Source organism: Chaetodon trifascialis, chromosome 21 (assembly GCF_039877785.1).
Source record: "Chaetodon trifascialis isolate fChaTrf1 chromosome 21, fChaTrf1.hap1, whole genome shotgun sequence".
Lineage (NCBI taxonomy): Eukaryota > Metazoa > Chordata > Actinopteri > Chaetodontiformes > Chaetodontidae > Chaetodon > Chaetodon trifascialis.
The window spans coordinates 11,095,710-11,105,214 of record NC_092076.1 but is presented as its reverse complement, the minus strand read 5'-3'; the positions used below and the strand labels follow the sequence as shown (position 1 = coordinate 11,105,214).

The 9,505-nt window shown below is 45.1% G+C and overlaps 2 protein-coding genes across 2 annotated transcripts; one reads left to right on the top strand and one right to left on the bottom strand.

Annotated features, from left to right (window-relative positions):
* The first annotated feature begins 395 nt into the window (after window positions 1-395).
* Window positions 396-5,049, top strand: mto1 (mitochondrial tRNA translation optimization 1). Its single transcript, XM_070990242.1, has 13 exons — window positions 396-550; window positions 1,145-1,347; window positions 1,447-1,646; window positions 1,752-1,869; window positions 2,179-2,477; window positions 2,645-2,757; window positions 2,862-3,052; window positions 3,147-3,277; window positions 3,416-3,620; window positions 4,078-4,249; window positions 4,338-4,447; window positions 4,572-4,729; window positions 4,804-5,049. Exons 2-13 carry the CDS (start codon window positions 1,158-1,160, stop codon window positions 4,972-4,974), a joined length of 2,058 nt encoding a protein of 685 aa, XP_070846343.1. The 5' UTR covers window positions 396-550; window positions 1,145-1,157; the 3' UTR covers window positions 4,975-5,049.
* LOC139349442 (tectonic-3-like) lies at window positions 4,993-9,390 on the bottom strand. The gene is made up of 14 exons (XM_070990243.1): window positions 8,795-9,390; window positions 8,427-8,541; window positions 8,244-8,341; window positions 7,977-8,089; window positions 7,730-7,838; window positions 7,266-7,378; window positions 7,132-7,170; window positions 6,716-6,790; window positions 6,497-6,616; window positions 6,316-6,414; window positions 6,116-6,219; window positions 5,865-6,012; window positions 5,506-5,640; window positions 4,993-5,380 (listed from the first exon to the last, which is right to left on the bottom strand). The coding sequence occupies exons 1-14, from the start codon at window positions 9,099-9,101 to the stop codon at window positions 5,141-5,143; spliced, it is 1,815 nt and encodes a 604-aa protein (XP_070846344.1). The 5' UTR covers window positions 9,102-9,390; the 3' UTR covers window positions 4,993-5,140.
* Between the last annotated feature and the right edge of the window lie 115 nt (window positions 9,391-9,505).

Here is a 9,505-nt window from a genome sequence, read left to right as displayed (position 1 = left end):
ATCCGCGCGCGGCTGACTGGAAACCGGCTGGAAGGGGGAGGGGGCGTTGACGTGCGCGTGCGCCTTTGACCTACTAGCGAGCGCGCGTACGTGAGAGAAGTGCACTGAATCGGTATTTAATCGATCCTGATTGACCTGTGATATAAACAAGAATGGATGGTTTCTACTGTACACGTGGCAGTCAGTACACAAACTATCAATATTGTTTTGTTTACGTCATATCACCTTGATATGTATGACTTCTTCACTTTCCACCTTTTCATCTGTATGTTAGTGTTGATTGCTTTATTTTTTCATTTAATGGATACATTTATCTACAACTTAGAAGGACAGCTAATGCTGAGGCAAACCGAATTGACCTAGCTTAACTTTGTCAGTGCGTCTGTACATCAGTTATTACGACTGTAAGCTGCAGACAGCATGGCGGCCTCCATGAACAGCGTTTGTGTTACATAGTTTTGTAATGTTACCAAACATCTTGATCTTTCTGAACTCAAGCTCCTCTGTCAGCAACCTTGAAATTAAACAAAAGTCGTCACCTGCCGAAACTGTAAGTTGATTTTTTTTTAACACTTAAGGTGATTTATATGTTGCGATGAACCTTCACATGCGGACAAAAAAGTGTTCTAGTCCCATTTAGAGTAAAATGGGGAACGACCTTACAACAACTGACACCTACTGTGGACTTCGTAAGTTTAGTAAATCAGCACCTAAAACATACACAGAAAAGATTTGTTCAAAATTTCGTGGTTTCAGAGTGCTGTTCCCCTGTGTTTTAAGACTGAGGGCTCTGACACTGATGTGCTAAACAACAGCGGCTAGAGTAGACTTGAATGCATGTAAACCACAGTGGATTTTTATTCGATTAATAATATCAGGAACATTTAATGTTAAAATGCTGACAGTAATTTTGGTAATCTAATTAGAAGGGCACTTTAGTAGTTTTGCAGTATCATAGAGTTGAGGGACTCACGAGAGGCAGATTTTAGATGGAGCATCAGGGCTTTTAGACTTTTAGATCATACTGTGGCTCAAGCTTCAGAAAGGTTCAAGCCTGCATTTCCCATGATGCAACCAGTAGCATCACTCTGTAGTCTCCTGATGACATCATGCTCTTGTTCACAGTGTCACCCTCCCTCTGCAGGTGCACGTCTCACATGTTGTCAAAGAAGCTTCCCCTCCTGCAGAGTTTCCTGGTGCTGGTCTCCAGACGAGCCAGTCACCTTGCCCGACAGAACTATGATGTCATTGTTGTGGGTGGGGGTCATGCGGGGACCGAGGCGGCAGCCGCAGCCGCCAGAGTGGGAGCCGAGACACTCCTGGTCTCACAGAAAATACACACCATCGGTAAGAGGAAGGGCTTCATTAAAGAGTGTGACCATCTTAATAAATCTTGTGTATCAAGGTTTGGTGAGCAATTTGATTGAGAACTTTTTTTCTTCCCAGGTGCCCTGTCCTGTAACCCATCTCTGGGAGGAGTAGGAAAGGGCCAGCTCGTGAAAGAGGTCGATGCTCTGGATGGGCTGTGTGGCCGAGCAGGAGACTGGGCGGGGATCCATTTCTCCATCCTGAATCGTAGTAAAGGCCCCGCTGTGTGGGGCCCGAGGGCCCAGCTGGACCGCCAGCGCTACCGCGAATTTATCCAGGTACACAGATGTAAAAGAGGGTTGAATTTTCTGTGATTTCATGTCTGTGAGTTAACTAAAAAAAAATGTAATTGACTATGTCTCCACCTGCTGTTGCTCATTCAGTCGGAGCTGCTGTCCACTCCAAGGCTGACGGTGTTGGAGGGCTCGGTGGAGGAGCTGCTGGTAACTGAACCAAACCCAGAGGAGCCTGGACACCATAAAGTCACTGGGATACGTTTGGGTAGGGCAACAAATGAGAGCAATCTGCCAAATTTTACCTTTCTATCCTACTATTGTGATTAAGATTTAAATGAAACTTTGAAGGCAAGAAATTCTTATAAGTCATGGTTAGTTTGTCTTATTATTAAGTGTAGTAGGAAACCAACCTGTGTGCACTGTATAATGAATGTACTATCACTGTGGTCAGCAGTAAAAATGTGTCCTTACTAAATTCTAAATATCACGCAGATGCTTCCAATATAAGTCGGTCTTTGCAGGAAAAAGTAGTCTTTTAGTTAATGATTTTGTACTTCTTCTGATGTCTTCTCAGCAAACGGAAGCCACCCGATCTCAGCCAGCTCTGTGGTTCTCACTACTGGCACTTTCTTGTCCGGCTCCCTGTTCATGGGCCAGACGACGTCCCCAGGGGGTCGGATTGGAGATGCCCCGTCGAGTGCTGGGCTGTCCAAGACGCTGAGGGAGAGGCTGGGGCTGCGGATAGGCAGGCTGAGGACCGGTACCCCTCCCAGGATCGTTAAGGATTCAGTAGACCTCTCCCTGGCTAACGTTCACCCCGCAGACCGCAACCCAACTCCCTTCAGCTTCCTCAACACACACACACGCTGCAAGGTAAATGCTCTTTCCAAGTACTTCTTTTTATTGATTAATTCATAGTTTAGTCTATAAAATGTTGTGACAGATCAGTTTCTAACTCTGAGAGTTATTATTATATAGAGTTAATAGACTTATTCTAATATGCTACTTAATGAATCCTTTATTTTGAAATACTTCTTAAGCCTGAGGAGCAGCTTCCTTGCTACCTGACCCACACTACCCCCGGTGTAGAGAGAGTGGTGAGGGAGAGTCTTCACCTCAATTGTCACATACAGCAAGACACCAAGGGCCCCAGGTACACACACAGATACACACAGACACACACACAACATAAATGTTAGACATTGCACACAGTGTGTTCTGAAAGTCGGCGGTAACTAGTCGCCTTGTCTCTCACAGGTACTGCCCCTCCATTGAGTCGCGAGTGCTTCGCTTTCCAGGCCGAAAGCACCAGGTGTGGCTGGAGCCCGAGGGGTTGACCTCTGACCTTTTGTACCCTCAGGGTCTGTCCATGACCATGCCCCCTGACGTGCAGCTCCGCCTCATCCGAGAAATCCCCGCCATGCACAGAGCGGAGATCCACACACCTGGTACCCCACCAGAATCCAGTTTGATTACCTTCAGTTCATGGATCGGATGGTGCAGTGTTGTCTGAATGTTTCTCATCTTTGGGGGCTTTTCCAGGTTATGGTGTGCAGTATGACTTTGTGTGTCCCACTCAGCTGAGCCCCGCCCTGCAGGTGAAACACACCCAAGGGCTTTTTCTGGCTGGTCAGATCAACGGAACAACAGGGTACGAGGAGGCTGCTGCACAGGTACTACTATATTTAGCAATTATTGTGGTCATAAAACAAAAAAATCAGTCGCACAAGTGCTCATTTGCATAACAAATGACACTAGTGGAGCAAAAGGGAGAAAACAGTTAGACCTGAGGAATCATCTTGTTACTGCAGGGCCTGTGGGCGGGGGTGAACGCTGCCCGCTCGGCACTCTCCATGCCCGCCGTGGCGTTGTCTCGGACAGAGAGCTACATTGGGGTTCTCATCGATGATCTGGTGAGTCGAGGCGTCACAGAGCCCTACCGCATGTTCACCAGCCGGGCTGAGTTTCGAGCCTCCCTGAGGCCGGACAACGCTGACCTCCGCCTCACTCTGAAAGGTAGGCACGCTGTCGGGAACTTTCATTAGCATAGGGAAATAAAAGATCAGCTGTGCCTCTACTTTGGTTGTTGTGCATGCATTGTTAAAGAGTTTTAAAGTAGCTCCTGAAAGCAACTAATTCCTTAAAACATCAACACATTTTTTCAATACTGTCAAATACAGGATGCCATATGTCCAGTATCATCATAGTTTATTATAGCTTCCACTATTTCTTGTTTTTACTGATTTAATGCAGTCTAAAAATACAATTTCATTCTGACGCCACTTGAAAATACTACAGTATACAGTCACTTCTAATCATTTGCACCTTAGATGTAACATTACTTAAGCACAGTATACACTAAATTAATACTGAAAATTAAATTGATGGGAGTCATGAGGGGTCTCATGAGCTCTTGATCTATCTTTGTGCCTTTTAGTTTTACTCTCCTCTCATAAACACTTTGCTCTGTCAGGGTTTGAGGAGGTGGGATGTGTGTCCTCCTTACGCTACCAGGAGACTGTGAGAGTCAGAGACAGTCTGCAGGAAGCACTGGCAGCCCTTCAGGCTCTCACTCTGTCGTCCCACAGCTGGAAAAAAAAGCTGTCCGACATCTGTATAAGCGAGGCCAAGCTCGCCTTACTGACGTGAGTGGCAAATACTTTGTCTCAAGATACCATCAAAAGTGTAATCTGAAGTCGATTTTTGTGGTCCTGACTGTTACTCTTTCTTCAGCGGTATGGATATGCTGCAGTACAACGATGTGTCCTTTGAAAAGCTGGTGTCTGCTTTCCCAGAGCTCCTTTCACCGTACATGGAATTCTCCCAAAGACTGAAGATAGAGGGTAATTCTGATTGTTGGCTCAGTTATCCTTCTGCATTGTTTCCAAATGCAGCTTTGGTATTGTGTTCTTTTCAGCTGCAATTACATAGTTCATTCTCTTGATAAAAACATTTCTCGTTACTCAGCTGTGTACAGGCCTCACTGTGACCTACAGAGGAAAGAGATCGCAAGAATTCAGAAGGAGGAGAGCATGTCTCTCCCTCTGGACATGGACTATTTGTCTCTGCCAGTGTCGCTGTCAAACGAAGCCAGGGAGATTTTGGACAGAGTTCGACCCAGCACTGTGAGTCTGCCAGTAATGTTTTGTTCTCCTCTATAAAAACAAATATGCAACTAATACCATGCTTTATCCCTCAGCTGGGTGCTGCCACACGTTTGCAAGGTATCACTCCAGCTGCAATTGTCAACCTGCTCCGCTACGTGCACCACACCAGACAAAACGAGAGGCGAACGCGCAGAAAAGAGTCAGACCAAAAGGAGAAAAGCGAAGAGGAGCCGTGTGCAAGAAAAACACCTGTGCTTCAGTGAGATGCTGACTCGCAAAATGTCTTGTAAAAAATTTATTTATTTCTGAAAATGTACAAAAGAATAAAATATGGTGTTTAAAAAATGTCTCATAAACAACTATTTTCTCAAGCCAAGAAGCCCTGGAAACATCAAAGGTGCTCCAACTGCTCTACTGTCAGCCATCCAACTACCTCATGAAGAATTCTAATCCTGTTAGTAACATTACTGTGAACAGCATTAAACTCCACGTGACCTTCTCAGTGCCGTTAACAACAATGTGCCCGTCCAGCTCAGCTGTGCCTCGAGTGAAGAAACCAAATGGAAACTTCCAGCTAGGCTGAGGCAAGCCCCTGGGGAGTTCTGGGTAAACCGTAGTGTCGACAAACGTCACTTCGGTGGTTAGGACGATAGGGGACAATGTAGGACACTGAAAGAAACGACGAGAGGAGACTGATTGGACATTTTCATACAGGTGAAACTACATGTGTTGGACAGAGAAGAAGAAAATTTGATGCAGGCCTCACAATGAAAGAGTATGTAGTATGTGCCTACCTTTACGTTTTGACACTGGAAAAGGTATTTAGCTCCCAGGATGTAGTTCTGTGGAAGGTCTAACGGACCCTGGCGAGCCCACAGCACTCGGATGGAGAGAGAGTTTGGCAGGATGCAGCCTGATTCACATGTTTCCTGAGAAAGAACAAAATAAATGACTGTGAACGGGAGGGAGTGATAGAGTTGTAGATTCAAAGCACCAGTCTTTTAACATTACTAAATCCAAGACAGCAGAGCCAAAGAACTTAATTTTTCATCATATCTAATGATCTTGAAGTCCTACTGTGCATATCAGTAACTGAGTAAAATCCTAAATCATTAACATTCAAAAAAACTAAAGATTGCTGATTCAGCTGTACCTGCAGGCTTGCAGGACACTCCTGGGTGATGACTCTCGTCCAGTCCGGTTGGGAGCCCGAGTTCATAGCGATCACATCAGGAGTGGCAAGCCCCTGCAAGATCCCATAAACCTGGGAACGCAGCTCTGAACAGTCACTAGATTGGGAACTAAACAGCACAGAGAGGGAAAGAACACACAGAGGTTCAGCATGACACCACAACTCATCATCAGCTAAACATCAGATAAACTAGAGATAAAGTTTAGCCTCACCTGAATGTGCAGCCAGTGATGGCATTGTGCGTGAAGAGGATGGGGGCCCGTCTGCTGGGCTCAGAGGAACACTCCCCACTCTGCGACACCCCCAGTGTGGTCAGCTAACTCGCTGTCAAGAAACCGTGATGCAAAAGTGACTCAAAGCTAGCTGTATAAATGACAATATAACTAAAAGAGGTTCCGGTTTGTGAGGATACAGGATTCACTTCTCCATTAAAGCGACCAATGACAGGAGATCCTGCTCTCAATCCGACTGCAGGGATCGGTCCTCCTGGAGTGGTGCTGGGTGTTGCCAGCTAGAAGGCAGAAATGACATTAATATGACTGTTTGAATCTGTAGCTTGTTTACAGATGAAATGCGTGGCTGTAAAAGGCGACCTGGAACTGTAAGGAGTGCGTCTGCAACAGCAACTGATTTGGATCCACATCAGCTAAGACCACATTCACGGTCGCATACGTGAGTTCGCCTCTGCCTGTGTATCCTATGACAAACTCCACCTGTGGGAGAATCAGGAAAAGGAGGATTGAGTTTGACAACTTTGTGATTTAGGGAACAACTGAAGGAGGAAAAAAAAATCTGAATTTTAATCTATTCACCTTTTTCACCACATTGACACAGGAGTTGTTTTGTTCGCTTGGTGCAGGCCAGTCAGACAGCGGAGAAACAGGGATCTAAAACAAGAGTTAGTAAAGCTCCTTACTTTGGATTTAAATTGCGTTAACTCTTTGGTAAAAGGGATTTCTTTTTCAATGCTCGTACTGCACCTCTACAGGCTTTTAACTTCACACTCGAGAGGCAAGGAGCAGATGACACCTGACACTTATATCTTTTTCTACAGATAGTTTTTGACATTGTAGATACAGTTTAAGGGATGCCATCTCATTGTAAGACTTGTTCTTAGTCAGTATATTTGCCTGATGATATGCTGGAGAAAACTGCTATGTTGGCTGATCAACTTGTGCTGAGGCATGTTCTGCTAATGACATGTATGGATTTGAGTTGTATGGCTTACCAGAAAGTCTGATACTTGCGCTGTTTCAACAACTGGAATCTGTAATCAAAAATACTGACGTTATCCCATCTGCTGTGAGATTCTCACCAGTAATTAGATGCATAAAAGCATTTTGTGCAGGCAGACTCGCTGACCTTGAGCAGACTCAGGTCAGAGAAGTAGGAGCGGGCGTTGATATTTGGGTCTGTGGTGCATGATTGAGGAGTTAACATGCGGGTACAAGACAGAGACGCAGACCTCAAGAACTCTGGAAGCAGAGGAAAACAGAAGGTGTTTAGAAAGTGGTCAATATGGTTGTGATATACAAGGGACTATAAACTATTTTCATAAAAAACAGCAAACAATTACAAAAGAAATCCACTTTGACCCTGGTCATCATTTGAGAAAATCTTACAATCAATAAAACACTGCAGTGAGTGTACTTCAGGGACTGTTGGAAATCCTTAAGGGAAATAAAGGGGGGGGGGGGGGTGTCTTCTGGCACAATGGGATTTTTAACTGAGTGAGTGACATGAGAAAGACTGCTTAACCCTAACCCTGACAGGAGGAAGTCCCTGGCACACTTGCCTCCATTGTTTTTGATTTGGTATGAACTCACTTGCAGGGTTGCGGTTGACACAGAATGCAGCAGCAGCTCCTGGAGAGGGCTGACGAAGGAGACCCCGCACAGACGAGCTGGAGAAATATGTCTGGATGACATCATCCACCTACAAAAATGAAAACTCTTACATGCATTTCATTCATTAAAGATACACTCTCCAATCCAGTTTTAGTACAGTCTAGCACACTAAAGTCTCATAGGTGTATTACTAAAAATACACTGAAAAACACCAAAATCTGCTTACCCTGTAGAAATCTCTGCTGTGCCTGCTGCTTGTGGGTGCTGGTGGTGAGAAGTGGTACGAGTCCCCTAAAGCCGGATCCTGAGGTAGAGCTGGGAGGGACTGTGGCGCATTATCTGTTGGGAAAGGTTTAACAAGAATTAAGATTTTTAACAGCATTAGTGGAGGACACTTACATGTCGCAGTGTTTCCCCTGGTGATAACAATGATGACTGTCAATTAATTTAAACAGTGTTTTTAAAAAAACATTTTCTTATTGCTTCTTTGTACCTTCAGGCTGGACACAAAACAAGGAGTCAGTCACAGTGACAAGAGACGACTCCACGTTGGCCCTGAACATCAGCCATTTCTCAATGCAAACTCCTGATCTATAAAATAAGAGTTGAAACTCTTTTACATGCTAGAAATGTGCAACTATGTGCTATATCTTTGGAGCATGTGCAAGAGACTTACAGGGCTTTCTGTGGACATCCAGTGAAGACTTTGCTCAAGTTCGCAATCCCACAATCAATTGTGTCGCAACAGCAGCCAATGTCACAGAAATCAGGGGTTAAATCACAGAGACAACCTGGATAACAGACAGAAATGACTTGTGTTGGTCACCACTACTTGATTTTTCCTTAAAATGATGTAAAATCACCTAAACAAATAATGTTAGGGTTTGGCATAATAGCTTCCATAATCAGTGGGAGACAGTTTGATGGATCGTGTAGCACCAGACAAACAAAACACCGCTGCAGAGTGGATGTAGGTTGATGAGTTTCAGTTTAGGAGGCAACTTCCAATAACATGAAAAATAACAAGAGGCAGAAGTAAGTTACCCTCTGAAGTCACCACAGGTTGGGCGGTGGTTGCAGAGGGCGCTTCACTGACCACAGTGGGCACTTCAGACGCAGTCAGCGTCGTGATAACCGTGGAGTCCCGAGTGACCGCCTCAGTGGCGCCGACACTGGCGGAGCCCACGGCCTCTGTACCGCCCGGAGCAGGGGTTGCTGAGCTGAAAGACTCCCCATTTGTAGGGCTGACGTTGTCGGTGGGAGTGACCCCCGATTCTGTGGCTGCGTTTGCTAAACGTCCACACACGACGATAAATATCTTAACTAAACGACACCACTGGCGGAAATTCATTTCGTCAGAGACATGGTGCTGTCAACGGTGCGAAACCTAGCTAGCTAGCTAACGCTAATTATACTAGCTACACAGATGTCAACTTGACAGTTAGCTGGAATTATCCCGTTTACGTCGCTTATTATAACTCAAAACGCATGAATGAATCCAGGAAAATAAACCAAGAACGTCAATGGTGAGTAAGCAATTCAGACAGCGTTTTCCACGGATGAATTACGCTTTACATGCTGTACATTTTCACACCGACGACCAAGCTTCTTGTTACTAAGGAAGTCGTCGCGGCGACTTCCGTTTCTATGCTAAAGCTACCGTAAAACCTATAAAAGAGAGGAAAGCCCTTTTTTCTAGCTTCTTCGGCATTTGCCCACCAGAAGGAGGGTAGAGGGCAAATTAATAAAAGAAAG

Coding starts and splice junctions, on each gene's coding strand:
- mto1 (XM_070990242.1), top strand. CDS start 1,158: ATGTTGTCAAAGAAGCTTCCCCTCCTGCAGAGTTTCCTGGTGCTGGTC. Junction 3,278..3,415: donor ACGAGGAGGCTGCTGCACAG/GTACTACTATAT, acceptor TTGTTACTGCAG/GGCCTGTGGGCGGGGGTGAA. Junction 3,621..4,077: donor CCTCCGCCTCACTCTGAAAG/GTAGGCACGCTG, acceptor TTGCTCTGTCAG/GGTTTGAGGAGGTGGGATGT.
- LOC139349442 (XM_070990243.1), bottom strand. CDS start 9,101: ATGAATTTCCGCCAGTGGTGTCGTTTAGTTAAGATATTTATCGTCGTG. Junction 6,415..6,496: donor CGCACTCCTTACAGTTCCAG/GTCGCCTTTTAC, acceptor TCTGCCTTCTAG/CTGGCAACACCCAGCACCAC. Junction 5,381..5,505: donor TCCAGTGTCAAAACGTAAAG/GTAGGCACATAC, acceptor CGTTTCTTTCAG/TGTCCTACATTGTCCCCTAT.